Source organism: Ambystoma mexicanum, chromosome 8 (assembly GCF_040938575.1).
Source record: "Ambystoma mexicanum isolate Mex_15411 chromosome 8, UKY_AmexF1_1, whole genome shotgun sequence".
NCBI lineage: Eukaryota > Metazoa > Chordata > Amphibia > Caudata > Ambystomatidae > Ambystoma > Ambystoma mexicanum.
In genome coordinates, this window is record NC_090929.1 from 1,015,134,032 (window position 1) to 1,015,155,303 (window position 21,272).

General features: G+C 44.6%; 1 protein-coding gene across 1 annotated transcript in view; it reads right to left on the reverse strand.

Annotated features, from left to right (window-relative positions):
• Window positions 1-21,272, reverse strand: part of USP48 (ubiquitin specific peptidase 48) — a 1,688,863-nt gene that overhangs the window by 473,553 nt on the left and 1,194,038 nt on the right. The window contains exon 19 of the mRNA XM_069610955.1: window positions 19,501-19,611. Coding sequence (XP_069467056.1) covers window positions 19,501-19,611 — 111 coding nt within the window. The remainder of the gene's footprint in view (window positions 1-19,500; window positions 19,612-21,272) is intronic.

Consider the following 21,272-nt stretch of genomic DNA (forward strand, 5'->3'; position numbering starts at 1 on the left):
GCTGCTAGGTTTGGTGACTGGAAAACTTCCAAAAAGGCCTTTTCAAAGGCTACAAAATCCTCCAATATTGGGCTCTTGGCTACCACAAGGGGCGTAGCCCAGGCCAACGCATTGCCAACCAGATTGCCCAAAATATATCCAATCTTGGCCTTATCCTGATTGAAATGGGTTGGACGACACAAGAAATGGATTCGGCAATGATTGCAAAATTCAGCCACTCTTCTGGGATCTCCGTCAAATTTCACTGGACTGGTCTGTGCCATCACAGTCTCAGGCGAAATATTAGCACTGGTCCCTTGAGCCACCATCTGTCTTAATGCCAAATTCTCCTGATGAAGTGCCGACATCTCGGCACGTAAAGCTCTAATCTCACTCCTTAAATCCTCCATGTCATCCATCCCTGGATCAGTACAGATAGGTAGGCGTCTTAATCTGTTAAGGTGTGTGTCCTGGGATCGGGCAGCACCTGTGGAGGCAGGATTCCTGGAAGGCATCCGAACTGGGGAGGCCAGGCTGGTGGAAGTGTCACTGGCTGAAGGTATACAATAGTAGCAACTCCAATCCTCCTCGGTAGGACAAAGAAATTGGATACACCTCCAGAGGTACAAATACTTCCCCTGCGGGTCAGATGAAGTTACTGCGCCGTGAGAGATGGTGATGCTACTGAGAAAGGAGTGAGGAATGCTCAGGAGGTACTTGCAGAGTATGGACACCACAGCGAGATGGGCGAAGGGAGAACCAGAAGCGTTGGTGATCAGGAGTCTGGAGATTGGGAGGAGCAGGCAACTTGAGAAACCAAGGGGAACAGGAGAGAGAGAAGCCAAAAGGCGAGGCAAAAGGTCAGAGACCAACCAAGGTGGCTCAAGGCTGGCTGATTCCAGGTCAGACAGCACAGGAGAGACCCCATAAGGGATCCAAGCGAGAGTAGCGCTAGAGAACCGGCTGGAGAAGTCTGGAACCAGGCAAGGCAGGCAGGTTGGAACCAGAGAACCAGGGAATCCGGCAGGGAAAGGCAGAAGCAGGTGAGGCAGGCAAAATGGAAGCTGGCGCTGCTACGGCTGGTAGGGAACGAACTGCGTTAAGACGCGATTCGTTCTCTGACTCAGCCGCTATTTACGGCCCTCGGCATGAAGCCGAGGCCTGAAGCGCAGGCTGGACCGCGCATGTGCAGCCGCCCTGGCCAGGAGCGACAACGAGGCTTGAAACGCAAGCCGCTGGTCTGCGCGTATTGCGGCGCATGCGCGCGCCGAAAACAATCCGAGGTTTCGGACCTCGGGAGGCTCCTCTTCCTACTAGCCGAAACCTCGGATAGACCCGCCAAGACCGGCAGCGTCTCGCCGCCCCCCAGGTAAGTGGCCTAACAGTGCCTCGTGGCAGGGACACCCTGGGTGCAGTAGGGGCTACTTTCACGGGGTCAGCCCCTTTGGCTTTCGAGAGAGCGGCCGCCACCATCTCAATCGAAGATTTCTCCTGCGCCGCCTTGGCCTTCTTGGGCAGTTCGGCCTTCTTTTCCTCCACCCTAGGGTTTCTCGGGCTTCTCCTGCAGCTTAGCCTTTTGAGGAGGAGCTTGATCAATGGCTGGTGATGGAGACAGATAGTGATGTTGATCGTGCCCTGCCCATCCAGGGACCCGCTTGTGCGACAACCCCGAATGAAGCAGACTCGCAGTGCTTGGCCTTGTCTTGGGCCCCCACGGATGGAGCATCCTCAAAGGAGTTAGAATCCCGCTCTTTGGACTGGCTGGTTATGGTTGAGGCATGACCCTGCTTGGGGCACGGAGCAAAGGCCTTGGTGCTTAGCCACGTCGCCAGTCTACTGTGTCAATCCTTCATCGTTCTCTTGGAGAAACCGAGGCAGATCTCACAATCTCATTTGTGTTCAGGGTGAAGGCAATAGAGGCATTGAAGGAGTTTGTCCTCCAAATACATCTCCGCAGTCCGCATCTGGTGCAGATTTTGAAAAGGGAACTTACTTCCTTCTTCTCCTCTGTCATGGACGGAGGTGCAGATTTTGCCCAATGGCCTTTCTGGAAGCTTCAATGAAAACTCGATGATCCTTGCCCTTGAGGGGCGTTGAAATTCACTGACAAACGGGTTCCCGTTTGTCAGCAGATGGAGAGAAGAGCACATGGGCTCTTTTTGACAAAAATATAACTTTTTCTGCAGAAAAAGCTTGAAAACCGTAGAATAGCTCATGGAGCAAAACTCAAGGACTCCCAACACTTGAATGTGCAGTAAGAATCAGAATATGGCTGCCCGAGGAGAGGCTTAGGGAGAGGCCTGTCATTGGCTGGGGGCAGTGTGACCCAGAGTACAGTGATTGGCTTAGAGGAGAAATACAGTGTGTAAGTGAAACATTTTTCTTTTACAGAGGATTCCCAGCCTGACGACAGGGACATGAGCATGTGAACCCATGCCAGACGCCATGCTGGAGAACTAGACAAATGCAGGATGGGAGCACACCTAAATTCGATTTTAAACTAGCAGTCACAATCAGAGCAAGACGACGGCACACCTAAATTTGATTTTTAAACTAACAAGATGTGTTCAGGATGTCCTGAGTTTTGGTGGCAAAGTGTGTGGCCAGTGCATTGCAGAGGGCCTGGGAAGGAAGAGGGGAGGACGAGACTGTGGAAGGGTTGGCTAGCTCCCTGCAGATTTAGAAAAATTAAGCTGTGTTCATGGATGTACCTGATACCCGAGCCTGAATGTGGGCCCTTTTCTTGGCACGGATTGGCAAGTCTGTATTGCCTATGGAGCAGGCGGCAGGCCAGTTTGTCAACCGGTGAACCTGAGGTTTGACACTTCTGTTCCTCTGCTCTGCACTTTTGTTTCAGTGCTGCACGTTCAGAGTCAGACCAGGTGTAACGCTTAGAGGCACGTTTCAGGAGGATCATTATGACTGGGGCAATGATGTCAAGAGTATTGGTGATTGCTGAGTGAAGATGGCCGAGAGCAGAGTCTGTGGTGGAGTCTGAGATAGGGGAGGCAATGGGGGGGATGAAGGTAAAAGCAAAGGCAGCAGCTCATACTTGTTTCATCGGGTTAATGTTCGAGAAAGAGGATGGCAGGGCTTTTGTGGGTTTGGTAGGGGGGGGGCCAAAGGGACTCAAGTGGGATGAGAGTAGAGCATGGTTCGACCAGGAGAGGGGGGGGGGGCAGAGGGGCAGCAAGCGGGAGGTCGGAGTGGATGATGGGGTGGGACGAGAGAGAGAGAGAGAGAGAGAGAGAGAGAGAGAGAGAGAGAGAGAGAGAGAGAGAGAGAGAGAGAGAGAGAGAGAGAGAGAGAGAGAGAGAGAGAGAGAGAGAGAGAGAGAGAGAGAGAGGTCAATGAAAAGAGTGGATGCTGATGCAGAGGCGTCCAATTGGATGTTGAAGTCACCCAAGAGGAGGAGGTTGGTGGTGGATGAAAGTACGAAGGAGCGGAAATCAGCCCATTCAGAGAGGGACAGGGTGGTAACACCTGGAGTCCGGTAGATCGTAGCAATGGTCAGAGTGGAGGAGGGAGTGATGACAAACTTGTAGACCAGGCTCTCAAAGGAAGTAAAGAGTTGGGTGGGTAAGATGGAAGAAGGAAGCCACTCAGGATAGATTAAGGTGACCCCACTGCCAGCACGGTGAGGTCGAGGCTTTGAAATGATCTTGAAGCTGACAGAGTCAAAAGCGGTGACTGAGCTGCCATTGAACAAAGTCTTGTGAGAGCGAGAAAGTCTAGGTCAGTGTCTTCAAGAAGGAGGCAGTGTTACGCTCACCTGGTATCCACGGGTGCGCCACACGATACTGGATGGATGTCTAAGTGCTATCCCGGACCCCTCTCTGCTTGGTTATGTGCCAGACATTGGGTAGTGCCTATAACAGGAGAATGGAGGGTTAAGATGCTGGTTCTGTGATGGGTGGACTCCCACCTCCCTCTGGTCCAAATCACCTCCCTTGGGGTTATTGCTCACCTTAGGTTTTTGTGCTTTGAACTCTCTGTCCTGCGTCTCTGTGCAGGGGCGAGTGGTTGGTGCGGGCGTTCCGTGGACCTAGTTGCTTCACTGGTCCGTGTGCCCTGATGTCGGGACCAGCTGTGACTTCGACTCTGCTTGCTGTCTTGCAGGTGAGTTATAATGTCTTATCCGTCTTTATTCTGTCTCTTTCTTTCCCTCCGTTTTCTCTGTCTTTTCGGTGTCTTGCTCCACTACGCAGTTCCCTAACAATGTCTCTTTTTGTTTTCACTGGGATGGCTGCACTCTCTGAGTTGCCGCGCCGGTGGCGAAGACCACAGTTTGTTATTGATGCGCGGAGCACTGCGCTGTTTATTAGTGTTAATTGCTAACCTGTGTTCTCTTCTTTGTACATGTTGCGGTGATGTTCCGGAGTGATGAGCAATCGAAGCGCTGCTTGCCCAGGTAAGAATTGTTATTAATGGTGTCCTTGTTTCTTTACCTTTGCAGGTTGCGGCGAACTCTGGAGATGGACAAGGTAAGCGAAGCTCAGGATGGATTCAAGGCCGGTTACTTCACAGGTAAGTGTTCTTGCTCACTAATGCTGTTCTTGTTCTTCCAGGTCATTAATGGAATCCGGATCTAGGGCTTCAGGATCGGGCTGCCGGTGAAGCAGATGAGCAGGAGCTGGACACGGTGAGCGTTACGCTGCAGGAGTGCAAAATAACGTGAAGCATGTTCTGCTGTTTTGGGTGTGGTTTAAATAGCCCAGGTAAAGTAGTTCCAGGCCCAGCCACACCCAAAACACTAGACCGCATGGCTTGGTTCTAAAGAACTGAGCTGTGTAATAGGCCTCCATGTTGGATTAAGGTCCAAAACTGGTATTGCTTTATTCCTGATAATGAGCCTGGCACCAAAGGCGCCAGGACTGACTCCATGTATGTTTCTGATGGAGTTTTAAGGCCCTTGGGGCCAGTGTGAAGGGCTTTAGCCCCACTGCTGCCAGGGGGCTGTTATACCCGAGGGGGTCAGGGGCATGGATCGTGCCAGGCAGATGTCAGCACAGTGTTTGTTTGCAGAGCGGGCGTTAAGTGTTGCCTGGTAGAGGCGGTTTCTTCCTTTGAAGGTTTTCTGAGTACAGGGAGCATGGTACTCCAGTCAGGGGACGAGGGACAGTGAGAGCGGTGAGGGGAAAGGCATCAGAAGAAAGGAAGTTATTGAGGGAAGGCAAGATCCTCTCACAGAGGAGGTTGGGTTGAGGACCTTCAACCAGGATAGTGCCAGTGTGGTAGACATTAACAATGCAGCGTGAGGATGAGAAGCCAGCCAAGAGGACTTCTCACTTGGTCCCACCATTAATGGGAGAGGAAGGGAAAGGGGAGAGAGTGGAAGAGGGGACAGAGAAGAGGATATGCGTGAAGACCTCTCTGGATGTTGCGCTGACGTAGCTATCTGCGATGGGAAGGCCGGGGTTTGCACGCAAGATGTCTTTTATATGCTTTTTCATTCCGGTCTTAGTGAGAGAGGGGGATAGGAGATGGAGTAGCAATTAGAAAAGATAGGAGACATGGCGAGTGCCATTAGGGTGACAGAGAGAAGTTGAAAGCAAAGGAGTGACTGCACTGCACAGTTCTGACCTAATCTCACAGGTGGTCTAGCAGTAGCAAAGGGAGAACACAATGAAATTCAAATTTGAGGGCAGGATGAAAATACACACAGCTAAATATGGATGTTCAATGAAAGGGCCACAAATGCAGTGAAACTAGGGTGCATGATGTAGATACACACAGCTAAATTCGATTTTGTCCAGAGGACATACCAGAGAAAGAAGGGAAAGGTGAAGTGGATAAGCAGAGAGGATTGTAAATACATAGATCAGGCTGCTAGTGGAGGAGGCAACATAATAGGTCAACCATCACTCACTGGAGGCTCAATAGATATTTAGTGCATGTGCCAGTAGTGACCTAGCATTCATTAGTGCTCCTTTTAGAGATGCTGGAATGAGTGAGTCAGGGCTAGGGAGTCCAGTTGCCATGACTATGGCACTGGCCACACCAGCTGTAGGGGCACTATCGTTAGGGTGAGGCAGGGGCTGGGGCGCAGTCAGTGAGATGGCCTTGTGATAAGAATTGGTCACTGTGTTGTTGGGGGCGGTAGTAGCCATTGCTTCCGCCAGGCACGAGCAGGTCAAGATAATCTCGGGTGGGGCAGCAGCCCTACTAATCTTAGAGGGGGAACATTCTGTATAGTTTGCTGAGCAGACAATAGTACAGTCTAAGGACAAAGCATTGGCCTTATTGAAATTAGTAACACTGCTAGAGGACAAACTGATCGCTATGGCATCCAAAACAGTTAAGCAGGCTAAGGTGCAGAATAAGGACAAGGCATTGGCATTATTAACATTAGTAACACTGGAAGAGGGTGCAGCAGTCGCTATGACATCACAGACAATTGTAGTACCCCCGGCAGGCGTATTAGACACTGCCAATACGGATGAGGTAATGGCCTCATAATTGCTCGTATCAGTGGTATTATGTATCTTAATGAAGGTATTGCTGATGAGCGGTAGATGGCATGCAGATGCTGAGACAAAGCTTAGCAGCTGGTTTTGAGGCCCGGGTGACTGGTTCATAGTTTGCTTGAAAGATCTTTGTGTTCCAGGCGTCAGGACTGGTGGAGGTATTCGCTTGCAGAATTGTAGTGAAGCCTACTGGGCGTAGGCAAGGAGAATAATTCATAACGCGTTCAAGCTCTGTCAGGTTAATGTTAGGCAAGTGTGGTTGACTCTTTTTAGCCTATTTTATGCAAATAATGTTGCTGTCCTGCTGTGTTTTGTAATTATGAAGTGTTTAATAGTTTGTGATTGATTCACTATTTTTCTAATTTTTATATCATTTAAAAATAAATGTTGATACGTCATCATATCATCATAAATACATCATCTGGACATTTTTTCTGGATTTGAGATTAATGTTAGGCCCAGGTTCTGTGTGTGGTTCTGGGGGCTGGCACTGCGTGATAGTGGACTTGGGTGGTAATGTGCTGAGTGAGGTGAAGGCCTGTATTGGGCTTGGTGTCGAGCAGCTGGCTTTAACCCTGTGCAGCAGTCCGGAAGCCTAACCAATCGTCTCTCAGGTGCATAGGCATAGGTGTGGTGTGCCCCATATTATGCCTCATGAGGTTTCTGGTTGATAGGATGATTCTCCCCACAAATTAGGCGGGAGGGAGGTGAGGCAGGAATCTTTGTATCCAGCCGATAGAATATTACCAGAGGTAAGTCATTTGTTCTTCAAGATATTTCCACCAACAGATTCCTCATCATTGAAAGACTCCAAAAGCTGCAAAGAGACTCATCATTGAAAGACTCCAAAAGCTGCTCAGAGAATATTTGGAAGAGAGAAGGACATGAGAATTTCCTTTACATAACAAAGTTTCACAGAAATATGAGTCCAACAGGTAGTGCATAAAGAATGAGTTCAGTAATTTCAATGTTAGCACCCTCCTTTGGAGGGCTGAAGAAGCCACTTTAATGCGCTGTAAAGACATCAGAACCCTCTTTATGTGCTAGGTCATACCATGTTTAAATACAAATAACTATACACCTAGAAGAACACATTCTAACCTGTTGGTAATTTACTTTTTGATGCAAGTTTCTCACACAGAGTCCTCATCTTTTTTATTCTATATCCAGTGCTGCCTGTCCTCTGAAAATATTTTCACCCCCGGCACCAATGCAAGCTCCTCAGTGGAAAGGGGTCCATAAATGTAGATCTGCCATGCCACAAAACCTTAGTTCCCCCATGTTCCGCCCAACACTCCCTCAAGCAGGACTTTGCCATATATTTTCTCAGCTCAATCAATTAGCAAAATAGGGCGATGGATTGCAGGTATCAGACCTTCGCCCTTCCTAAAGATTGGGACAATTTCTGCTAGGTACAAAGATGATGCGGACATACACTTAACATTAAAACAAGTAGTTAGGAAAGGGACACATACCTAAAGTTCACTTCTAAATCGATCTACTGGGATCAAATCCACCCCGGGTGATTTACTGGATTTCTGTGATTTCTAGTGCCTTCAACACTACTGCTGATTTTAAAAGCAGATGTAATTCATCACTATTCTCGACTAAGCACTCGGGAGATGTGCCCAAAACTTCTGTGGTCACAGATTTCTTTGCATACAAATTGGTAACATACTTCAGCGATTGATCTGACTAAACAAGCGTGGCAACATCAGAGCTAACATCGAGGGTCAATAGGAGGGTACTAACCAGCAACATTTCCTTTGTTCTTTCTCCATCACAGTATCCATTTATCAAGAACCAATTTTCTAATTCTGATGCAAATTGCTTCTCAGTGGGTTAGGCAAAACTCAGTAGAAACAGTAAAAAAAAAGGTATGTGGCATTCCAGAAACATGCTAACTGCTCTGAAAAAATGGAGTGGAGGCCTTGAGGTGCAGCAACTCCATATATAATGGCACCAACATATTTTCCTGCATCCTAGAGCACAACAGCACTGGGTCGGTGCAACATGGAGTTGCACTGTGCCTCCAGGTGGCTGAAAAGGTTTTCAAAGACAGATGGTACTGGAGAGAATATCTATGATGAAAACGGGAAGGGAATCTATTAGAACCCACAGTTCTAAACACACTCATTTAGAATTGGCAATAGCTCCTCCCAGCGTTCCAATCTAAAGAACCTGGCAGTACTGGGCCGAAGGAAAGAAGCAGCAAGGGGAAATAGAAGGACTTTGGTTTGACTGTTTTCTTGTGTCCTTAAACATTCTGCATGAAACCACAAGCACTTAGAGATGAGTTATGGAGATTATTTGGTGCAGCATAAACTTTGCACCAAAATGAAAATTCAAAGTTTTACTCATTTCTCAGGGAAACATGAAATTGGCAAATTTGTATTTCTGGCATTCAACCATTTTCAGCGGTTTTTGTACACGCTGCACAGATGACCATGTCTCTTGCCTGGGAGTCGGTTTCTTGTCCATGCTCTACACTTTGGCTGGCTGACTGGCTGAGGATCCCCTTAGTCCTGATTTTAGGGCACACTGGTGTTCACGTTGTTGGCTTGCAGCCTGAAAGATTCCCTCTCTGCTCTTCAGTCTTGTGAGGTGGTCTTACATAGGCAACCAAGTGTGCCTTAACCTTATGCAAGTGTTGAAGCACAGTAACATAACATAATGGTGCCGGACTGTCACTGCATATAGATGGACAGACACGCCCCCCCACAGAGTATGACACACACCGACTTCCACCTCTCATGCAGTCTAAAACACATTCTACATAGGGGGCCCGCCCCAAATATTCCAAACAGTATATTTTACTTGTAATCCAGTGTGAAACGTCTTCTCCGGAATACATGTAGAATGAAAGGAGATTACTGCATTCCTACCCCCCCAGAAGGTGGTGAGGTAAGTAGGGTAGGGGTGGTCAGAGGCAAGCACAATGTAAAGTGGAGGGGGGGGCAAGGTTGGAAAAACTTTCTTTTCATGGCTTTCCTCCCGTAGATGTCTATGGGACACCCTTACTTTCTAATTTGTTTGGACTCCTGCCATGGCTTTTTGGAGGCAAGTAACGCCTTCTGCTTTAATTCCCTTGTCTGTCTGCTCATTCTTATGGGGAAAATGATTACTCAATAAGAGTAGCAGCAGGGAGAGCACTAGCCTTTGGCTAGTGATAATTGACTCTTAGAAAGTAGGAAGTGGTGTGTTGTGTGTATGTGCAGAATTGAGGTTGCGATTGAGTTTTAATGCCTGGCTAATAGCTTGCAATTTTTACCCCTGTTATCTGTACTGAGAGACTATGAGCCTGACTCACAGAAGTGTTTTATAATGATGCAATCCCATTGGAAAACGCTCTGTGAATAAGGCTGCTATGCCTCTCCTTATGAATTGCTTGCATTGGTAAAATTGCACACCACACCATAAAGTGAAGTGGGGCTAGGATACTTTGTATTCTTATAAATTTTTCCGTAGTGGCTTTTTGTTTACTTTTACAATGCGCCTAGGATGAGCCGGTGGCAGCGGATATTTTTCTTCTGTGTTTTATGCTTTTTACTTGTGCACTTTTGCATTAACTCCAAATGGATGCTGAAGGCAGCTAGGGTGGCCGTGCCACAATGTTTTTGCTTGCCCTTTGGCCATATTGGCGTTAGTCCTCCTTCCTACTCTCCCTGGTTCGGAATTGTGACATATGGGAAGCCCTTTGCTAGGTAAAGCTGCAGCTTTCACAGGCAAAGAGGGGGTTTGTGTGTGAGCAATATATGGGGGCTGGGACTGTCTGGTGCCTGCAAGTCTGTTGTTGGGCAGATGTTGTGGTCAGTGGTTATCCCTGACTGGATAGCCACTGCCAGATTGAATGGTGCAGATCCTTACCATTGGTGAACCTGGGCAAGCTTTCAGTCTAGATCTTGGATAAAAAGAGTACTCCTTGCAGCCATTCTTCATCTTATTGTTGGAGCCAAGTGCTCTATGAAGAAGTACAGCCCATTGACGACACGCGTAAGACCCCTGCTTCTGACCAGCACCAACTACAGAAAAGTTCAGGTGACGCCCTGCTTCTCTAACTGATCTCAGGAAGACTCCTGTTCATGCTTTGACCCCTGGACCGGTGGCAACAACCAGTCTCAAACCTTGCTATTGTTTCTGTGCCTTCTGAAGTGTCCCTGGACCAACTGGTGGACTGACCAGCTCTCTTCAGCAGTCAACATTCTGCGTGGATCCTTGGACCTTGGTGGATCTTCAACTTGTACAACAAGACACTTGCTCCTGCATTTTCAGCCTTCATGCATCAACGGAAGCCGTTGCACCAGTCTTCTTCGCATCTTAGAGGTGTCCTGAGGTCGCCAGCTCTGCAAAAGTCTCCATCTTTTCTTCATTTAGGTGTTCAGCTGGAAGGTGCCTGGAACCGATACCCAAGCACCGTGACCGAACAAACCTAAATCCTGTGCCGAAAAGTAACCTCTGCATCCGCTTTCCCCTGGGGCTTCGTCAAGCCGACAAAGCACAGAAGACACTGTCCCCAGCGGATTCCGGAACCTCAACAGTGACATACCTTGTATGTTCCTCCCCCTGTTCTCCATTAGGATTACATGCCGTTAAGTCTTGCCCCTAAATAACACTGTCCTGACTTTGGTCAGTGGAGGCCTGGTCAACGATCCCCTCCTAGGCCTGCCCTAGTGTCTAGGATGGAGTGAGTTTTCTTACCTCAACATTATTTACCAATTGACTTTTGCATCATGACCAATGGCATTGTACAATCTCTTAGTAAACCTGCCTCAAAAGTATCACTTTGGAATGGATTTCTTTTTTTTAATTAAGATGTTTTGGTTTACATGTTTAAACTTTTCAACTATCGTTACTGACATAGGCATTCTCTTCCGATTTCAGGTAGGTACTTTCAAACATTTCCTTTTTTGTGCCTCCTTGAAGGAATATTGCCCATCTATCTTCTGGTTCAAGGGGCAGTGCTGTCGTCCATGTACATATCTCTGATTAATGTCTTTCTTTCAGTCCAAGCGGGGCAGGCTATGATGAGGTGCTTCAATGTTTTGAGCTCAGTTTTTTGTTTGCAGAAACGACAGTTCGCTATATCAATAGGCAGGAGTTTCTCTTTGTCGCAAGATGTCTAGTGGGTAAAAGGTTTTAAACCGGAACCACAAGAAAGTGTTTGATTTGTGAAGAAGGGAAACTTTGTAGAAAAGCTGGAAGACGATTTATTGAATGGGTGTCAAATTTACATTCCGGGTTTAATTTCCGTTTTCCTTTCGTCTCGATCCAGTCATTCTGCCGGATTTTTCTTTTTGCTTTTTCCAGATGTTGACATAGCATTTCTGTTCAGATGCTAGCTGTGGATCTGATGTTGCCCATGTGAATTTTCCATGCCTTCAGGGAAGATGCTTGGGATGAGGGTTCTTTTTCTTGTAGTATTTGTAGATCCGGAATAGATGAATCTCAGAATTTTCCTGTAGAGGTCCAGTTTTCTCCATATGTTGAGTGAATTAAGTGATTGAAGGGCTAGTTCTTATCTAATACGGGCAGTTGGAAATGTTGTTGGAAAAGAGAACACTTTCCTCCAAAAGTGTCCCTCTAATTTCTGCCATATCATACTATCAATGTTAATCATCGTTTCACTCCCGTAGAGGAGGATCGCCACGATTTTTTGTCTGTAGAAAGATATGATAGGTTGCATAGAAAATTTCCCACATTTTTGGTGTACTTCGCGACCTTGCCTGGCTAGTGAAAGAACTTTTGCTTGTAGGCGTTTACTCCAGTCTTTTTCAGTAGGTGATTGATTCAACCATATGCCCAAGTATTTCACAGTTGACACCTGCGTTAATTTTTGGTTATACAAATACATTGGTTTCATGTTGCACTTCTTTGGGTGCATCTAGGCTAGTAGCATCACTTTTGTTTTCTGCGTGTTTATTTTTAGATAGTTTGTGTTCATATATTTTTCTAGTTTTGTCAAAGCTATTTATAGGCCCCTCGGTGTTTGTGAGCAGAGAACAATATCATCGGTATACATGCAGCAGGGGAAGCATGTCGCATTCAACATAGGTGGGTTTGTTTCTGCGGTGTAGATCTCTCTTTCAAAGTCTGCAGTAAACAGATTGAACAAAATTGCTTGTATTATTGGCTCAAGTACATCGAGCAGAGTTGTTTTTGTTTCTTTTGCTCTTAATGGCTTCCTGTTTTAGTAAGTTAAGTAGTATTAGATTCACATTTGTGCGGCGATGCCTGAAAAAAACGGTTTGTCTAGAGGCATATATATGATTTTCTTTAGCCCAGGCATCCAATGTTCCAGGAGTATAGTTGCAAAAATATTTCCCAGAGTATCTAACAAGACGATAGGCCTATAATTACAGGGGTCTTTGGTGTTCCCCTGTTTATAGATCGGGATCAGTACTGCTTTTGGCCATGACGATGAAATTTGCTTGGTTTTATCGATAACTTTAAAAACTTGGTTGCAAATATCCGTCCATATCACTTTATTTGTTCTGACAATATGATTTGAGAGGCCTTCGGGGCGAGGGGCTTGGGATGGATTCAGTTTGCCAATCGCCCTCTAAATGTCATCAATCTCCCATGTGAAAATCCAGGGCGTTTGTTCAGGCCTATCGTCGTCGTCCTCTTTAATATCCGGTGCTTTTTATAAATTCTTGAAGTGAGTTTTCCATCTTTGCTCTTCCATCTCAGTTGTTAATTTTCGTGTTGAAATTTGTTGAGGATTTAGTAATTTCCATAGGTCCCTGGTGTTACGCTTATTTAGCGCTTGCAGCATTCTTTCGGCATCTGTTTGATGTTGTATCGCTCTATTGCTCTTCATCCAGTTTTTAAATTGTTGTCTTCGTTTTCTTATTTGCTCGAAATTCACTCCTGGGAGTCGCTGTATTTGTTTTATGTCTCTTTTCAGTTCCTTCTTTTTAATTGCAATTGTTACCGAGTATGCATGTGTGCACTCGTAGGACTTCTTCTTTATTCTAGTTGGGAGAAGTCTAAACATATTTAGTAGGTTTGGGTAATTCAGTCTTCTAAAGTAGTGCTTTTTATCTGAGCAGATATTTTCAGCAGGTCATAATGGGAGATTTTCAGACGGTTTAAACCAGAGTTTAGTTGCAGATCAGGCAGAATTAACCGTGTCTTCAGTGGATTATACATCGGCCAAGAGATGACCATCATGGCATGGTCGCTGTTTTCTGATTGTATGATATGTGATTCAATGATTTTTGAGTGCATGTACAGTGTTAGAAAAATATTACCAAGTATGGCGGATGAGGAGCCTCGATACCATGTTGGAGATGCTTCGTTTGAGTCTTTATCTACAATGTTGATTCTTGTAAGACCTCTTGCGAGCAGTTCTTTAGTCCAGCAGCGGGCATAAGAGGTCAGCATCGTAGGTTCTATCAGAATTCCTGCCTGGTCGTACATATGTATATTGAGATCTCCACACAATATAATGTTTATTCGTGGGTATTTGAGGGTGATTTCATCTATTGTTGAGCACACATTATCTATGAATACTTCATCAGCGATCGCCATGGGATTCCCGTTGTTATTGATTATACCTAAGATTTCAGGTTTGCTTTGTTGTTTTATCTTACTCATTTTGAGTATCGTGATTTGAGTTCAATTACTACTGTTGGTTGTTTCCAGAATTGTTAAATTACTCTGTGAATTGATCATAGTTAATAAGCCAGCCAATGGCCAACCTTTTTTATTCTTTGTCGCAGGAGCCATAAGTGTGGTAAACCCATCACACATCGGGTGGGTTGATAGCCATGATTCTTGAATACAAATGTTGTTGTATTTTGCCAGGTCGTGCAGTTGGGCACCAAAAAGATGGGTATGCCCATGTGTATTCCATGAGCACAGCATTATTTTAGGGTTATCTTTCAATGGTAATGGTTAATATGGACTGTCTTGGTATTGAGATGTCTCAGTTTCAGACCAGTCCATGTCTCGCCATATCTTATGTTTGTAATCTTCGGGGCACTGTTGGTGCTGTTTTTGAATATTGCGGTTTTGATTTTCGCTACTGTAGCCATCTATTCGACGACTCGTCTGTCTTGATTGGTCAGCTTCATTTCCTGTGTGGTTGTCAGATTTGTGAGGCGTTATTTTCGTCATTAGGCTTCACAGTTTGTAATTCTTTAGAGAATTCCATGTTTGTCAGTTGAAATCCAAGCATTGAGAATTTGTGCTTTTCACTGTTGATTAGTTGGAGCAGATGGTTCGATTTGAGGAATAAACAAGCTTTGTCTAGTTGCGAATCATCTATGAATTCCACCGTTAGGATATCATTAGTAGTAATGTGCTTTAGATTTGGAATCAATTAGAATAATCGTAACACATTATATCTGTTGAGTATCAGTTTCACTGTATTTTTCTGAGTTCTTTTCAGAATTATAGAGCTTACAGTCGCTCTTTTCCTGGGATTCACGAAGGTGGGTAGGCTTAGTACGCAAATTGATATTTCATCAGTTGAAAGGATTGACTGTATAGCTTGCTCCTCACCTTCATTTGTCGTTCGCTAAACACGGGACACTTCCAGAGTGGTGCTAGAGATGTCTTTGCACGTCAACGAGAACGCTATACTTTGAGATGGACTCGTTTGTTCATATTCGTCAACAACTATCAACGAAATGTAATTTGGTTGAGTCTGCGCTTCCTCTGATATTTCCAGGTCTTCATCGAAATGTTGCGTCAAGTTCATTAACATCTGAATTTGTGCCGTTTCTTCAGTGTTTTTGTTTTGGGGCTTCTTATGTGGAGTTGAAGATCCTTTCATATTCGGGTACGAAGGGAGTGATCCTGTGGGCACGGCTTCAATTAGTTTTGAGATTGCTTTTTTTGGTTGTTATTTTTGGTGTAGTGATGTTTCCAAGAAAAGCTCAGGAGCCGTTCTGACGTTTTTTTGTCTTGGCCTTTCTTTAATCTTTTGGATCTTTCATCGCTGATGTAAACATGGCAAAGTTGATGTTTGTTGGTACTGCATTGTCTATTATGTTTGTATGTTTGAGCCATTCAGGTTAGTCCTGTTTGGTTGCAGTGTGATATTCGGAACCAACTTCGAGGAGGATTCCTCGATAATCACATCTTGAATAATGACAATTGTCTCTGGTATAATGGGACCTTTATCGTTCGCAGGAGCAGTACCCATGTTTTTCTCGGTCCGTGCGTGCAAATCTGTAGTTTCGGACATTTAGATCGATTGAGGGAGGACATCATTGCGATCGGTCTGGTCGTTTCTGGCTATATCGAAAAGGCGTGATTGCCATATTTTACTTGTTTCTGCTTCGTAATCTAACCGAACCTGGATTTTCAAGATAAACGCCTCAATGAATATCTGTTTGGAATGAATCAAGGCGAGAAGCGTTGCTTGATCTTTACTTGCGTCCACACTTGCCTCTTGCATTTTTATAAACTGGATCATTGTTTGGGATGTAACCGCAATTAACATATTCTGGAGGTACAGCATTGTAGTCGGTACTGGGGGAAGCTGGTCACGAGGGCCAAGTACTGGTGTGGTAGATTATGTTGGGGACTCTGGTGTCGCAATTTTTGGTTTAGTAAGAATGTTTCTTTCTAAATGTGTTATTTTTGGCGTGCTAAATTTCTCCCTTGGAGATGGGACTTCAGGCGTCTGGTAGCTAGATAGCTCGTCCATGTCTACTGCACTGCATGATGTGTCAAGGGTATCATGGGATGGATTTCCAAAAACTTCTTTTCTTTCTCCGTGTTAGCCATCAGCATTTCAATCTCTTGCATGTCCAGAGATAATCGGCTATCTTTGGGTTACATGAAGCCAGAGTTAAGTGTGAGGTTTCCGGTCTTATTGATATAGCAGATGAGAAGGGTTGACATAGCAGGGGGATCCAGTCAGGTATCAGCAGTTCAGTGAAGGACGTTTCCATTAGAACGGAAGCACTTGCCAAATCCTGTTTTGCCGGGGCTGTTGACGTGTTTTCTTGTAGCGGGTATGTCACTTTCATTTCTTGTTGTAACCGTTCTATTGCATCTGGTGTTTCGTTTTTTTCGTTACTATCTTCATTAGACACCGTCTGTCGTACATCGATATCATCATGGACGTCAAGTTTCTGTGTACGGAGTGCCTGGTGACAGTCATCTGTTGGCGTTATTGTGTTTTCAATCGGCATTGTATGAATATCCGGCTCTAATTCAGGCAGATTGACGAGGAGAATTCTCGCATCAAAAGTCGAGGACAGGTTGGAGGAGCCGTCTTTCAGGATTAGATCTGCAGATGTTCCATTGCTAACGAGGTCAACACCGTTACCTGGGCTATTCATTTGTTCTTTTTCTGGTGAGACATCAAGTTCACTTTGCACGGAAATGTTCTTTATTTAAGAGTGTGGGATCGATTGTGAAAAGTTAGGGGAGGATGTTGCCAGCTTTAGCTCCGTGTATATGCTGTTTATTTTCACCTGGTCCTTGGTGTTTTTATGGATTTTGTCACGTGGATACTTTGGTGAATTAGGCATGGATATTGCTTTTGTACGTAGTCTTGTTTGCAGTCTGGGTTGGAGGTCAAGTTGGCTTGTTGTTCGCGGATTATGGGCCATTGTGGTTCGAAGTCTCCAATCAGTGTATGCACAGAGCTGGGGGTACTGTGTGCTGGAGACAGGTAATTATGGCAAAAAAGTTTGTTCTGGATGGTTTCTGTTGTGTTTTCTTATTGCAGAACGGAGAAAGTAGAGCTAAAAAAGGCACACATTTAAACGTCTTTTTTAGGTCCGGCTGCAAATGTTTTTCAGACAGAACATGAAAATAATATAGGTTGAGTCGTTTGGCTGTTATATTGGATGCTAACACTGTGCCGGACCAGATGTAATTATCACAGTATTAAAAAAGTGAATACTGGTGTTGCATTTATCTCTCAGTTGGGAGCCTGGGTCAAAGGGTGGGGGGGAGGAGGTCACACCCCGCAGCCCCTGGGCTTGAGATAATGCCGATCACCGGCGCTGTGGCAGCCCAGATGAATCGGTACACTAAGGGAGCGTCTGGGTAAGAGTCTTCTTACCTTAGACGGCTTTGTCCGAAGAAATCCACTAGTGTATCAGTCTGGGAAGCAGCAGCAAACAGTAGAACAAAATTAAATTCGCCATTAACGCGTTCAGGCTTCACGCCACAAGGGTGTTTGGGGGCTCCTTTTATCCCTGTACTTCCTGGAGGGGGCAGAGCCTACGATCGTCTTTGCAGCAGCACCCGTTAGCAGAGGTGCTCACAGGGAACACAGGCGGATTCACAAGGTATTCACAGCCAAACAGTAGAACAAAATGAAGTTCGCCCTTAACGCGTTCCTGATTCGCGTTACTGGATTACTTTAGAGCACAAGGCACCAAACCATCGTAGGGTTAGGCTCATTAAGTGTTCTACTTACCTGTATTTCCACATTGGTTATTGAATCATATGCCTTGTTTCTATTATGTTACCTTGGATTTGTATAGTGCCTCCTGTCAGTTTACGGCATCAAATCGCTTTGCCAGTCAGAGAGGAAAGGGGGGAGTATGGTAGACCATTGGGTGAATGTATATATCCATGTTATCATAAGTGTGTGCTAATATTTGCCTAGAGGTCTCACTTGCTTAGTGCGCATTTTAAATGCCTAATAAATCATTGTATATTTTTGTACTTGCTTGTCTAACTGGAATTATTGGGGTTGTTGAGTGTGGACTCATTGAAGCCCTAGACCATTCTCACAGCCCTCCTGAGACTAAGCCTTGCCGCTATGCTTCTTTACTTTAATTGAGTTTGGCTAGATCTCAGTGTCTCCCTGTTCACCATAATCAGCAGGCCTCCCAAAATTCACGCCAAGTGTTGATTTTGGAAATCCATCTCAACAGGAGAAGAGAAAGGGTGGCAGTTGTTCTGAAGGTTTCTCCCAGATTTTGCAAGTGTCAAAGGAGGGCGTAGAAAAGGGTGGCGGTTCTAGAGCAGTTTCAAAGAGAGGACAGCGGCTGGGGGGAATGGGAAGGTGACATAGGGGGACAATACATTTTTCTATCAACTCCTGCGGCGCAATATACACCTGCAATGGGGGCTACGAAATGGATTACTTTCTCAAACAGAGTGTAGGACCCCATAGATGGTTACGTATACCTTGTAAGCCTACTCCCAAGTAAAGTAACACTCTGTCTGACCGTGAACTAAAATCACCTCTAGCATGACATGATGCGTCAGGGTTGTTAATGTTACTTTACTAGTTCAACGACTCCATTTCCCTACCATACGTTACTTACAACATTCACCTTTATACTGTGTTTCTTTACTACGGCAATCTTGGCTCAGGCTTGGTAGTCACAGAGTTAACATTTTGGAGTTTCACCCAGGGTACAATATATTGAGATGACCAGGTAAATAAGCCACCAAACTTGATGAGCACTTTTGAGTCCCTCGTGTATCCAACATTACATTACTAACAATTCTCCACACCAGTCTTGGAAAAACAAACACATTTATCAAAATGCTTTAGGACATAGCCTCCTCCTAGAACTATGGGTTCACCTAGCAGAAATGACATGCACCCATGTTATCACAAAACCTTTCCTCTCTCTGTTTGTAGCATCTATTTCCTGCTTTCCCATATCCTTATCTTCACCTTGCTAATTTTCGTAACACCAGCAGACTAAGGTCTGAATACCCCTGCTGTGGGGAATAGTATGTCACTCTATGGGCGAGCCTGGGCACTTTGAACCTACTATGGTGGTGAAATGGCACAGTAAATATGCACATTAGCAAAATAGGCGGAAACCATCCGACATGCATTACAGCGTATTTATTCAGACACTGCATGGATGCGCTTCACCCTTTGAATAATGGCTCATAGGTTATGTTCCTTATCGTTCCAATATCTACAATACACACTTCAATGAAAGAGGAGACTTGCGCAGATATTAGCTGCTTGGCTTTATGCCAGTGCAGGTACCAACAGACTCAGTAGTAGACGATGAAGACATACTGTTTCCAGTAGTGAGAGATATAACCGCTATCAGTTGTACATAACTTGGTATAGGATATATCAAAGAATTAATAAATAACTCACAGTTTAGAATCCTCCTTGGTCAGAGTAGCAAAGGCAAACATTAGCCCACCATGTGGACAGAGCAGTGCGCTATTCCCCAAAGATGACACAGGGCTGCATCGAGTGGGTCTCCTAGGTAAGCATGATAGTGGAAGAGAAATGCACACATTACAAAAATATTTGAGGAATCTGATTTTGTAAGTAAAAGTAAACTACATTACAAATATAGTAAGAATGAAACATTTCATGTAAGCGACCAGAAGGCTTGCAACAAGCCATATTGTGTTTGCATTCAGCATCAATTGGCAGAATTTTGCAAGAGTAAAAAAGAACATATATGGCCACTGACTTGGGGTATGTCGGCAATGAATCTTTCCAGTTCGACCAGTAAACTAAGCAGCATGACTCTGCATCGTCTTCAGAATGTTTCCACCAAGCTCGCAATACTTCCTTGGAACATGTATTGGAGGATGGGTGCATCTCATGCATAGCTATACCATACAAGAGGCTACAAAAACTAGTGTTACAAGTATGTACATTTGTTTATTTACAGGGCAAACCTATTATAAATTGACATGTGTCATGGAAAAATACAAGTCGGAATAAGGAAAAACAAGAATATTAGGATGCAATGTTTTGTAAACAGAAGAAAATAGAAAACCGTCACATAACTGTACTACTATTAGACATGGTCATATGATCCTGCACTGGCCTAGTTTAGCTCAAAGAATCCATGTCGAAAAATATGTATGCTTGCTTGATTGCAAGATGGACTTTCATTCTGGCATGGAAAGGAGAATATGTTAATTTGCTTGTTAGCTATCGTACTAAACCTTCTTTATGTAATCTTGCTCACGTTTATCCCTACAAATAAGAGGGGTATCAGCCACTTTCACTACTTAAAAATAGGCAAATCGCACCAAAACAAAAAGAATAGGTAGTGAAAATACTCCCAACAAAATATAGGAGACACGGGCATTTTTTTACCTCTGCAGATCAGATAGTAATAATTGATTTTCTTCCTATTCGCACTAAGTGTACTCCTGGTTCAAACATTTCCATGGAGCTTTATGGGTGAAAGCAAGGGCACTGACATCTTAATGTACATGAGTAACTAGGTGCAAAGAAATATTTATTGTAAAACATTTCTGTTTTACTATTTAAAACATATTTGTACACGCTTATTAAATACTCCTACTGGGAATGAGAAGTTTTGCTCCCTAAAAAACATTTTTCTAACTTGAAATAATATTGAGTAAAATACTCACTTCAAAATCTTGTCTAGAGCACTGCTTACACTGCTTAATTCACAGTCCAGAGCAGGTTGTATAATGAACATATACAACTGCAATGGTAACATTTTCAAGCGTTAGGGAGTATCTGGAGGAACTTTGAATGGATCACTTCTGAGTGGAGACACTATGAAGCTAATTGGGGAACCAGAGGTACCTCCTATAATGAAGTCAAAATCTTAAATTATTTGCCTCATAGACTCCAATGTATTAAGAAACCTTAATAAACAGAGACGAATTGAGGTGGCGCACGGGATCAGAACATTACTCCGAAGCAGTTGCATTATGTGCAAGCTCCTCCGTCACTCTAAACCTTGAGCAGAGCCTTAGTTTCTATTTGTTGCATGCTTTGCATAGATTTCCATAGCGGTAATCCTCCTAGGAGGAAGTGTCAGGGATTCAGATTGATGCAATTTTGAATGTGTTTTTAATTGCGATTTCAATACCTGCAAATCTTGTACGCAATATTAAGGTATTAAAACAAACAGTATGTGCAGCACT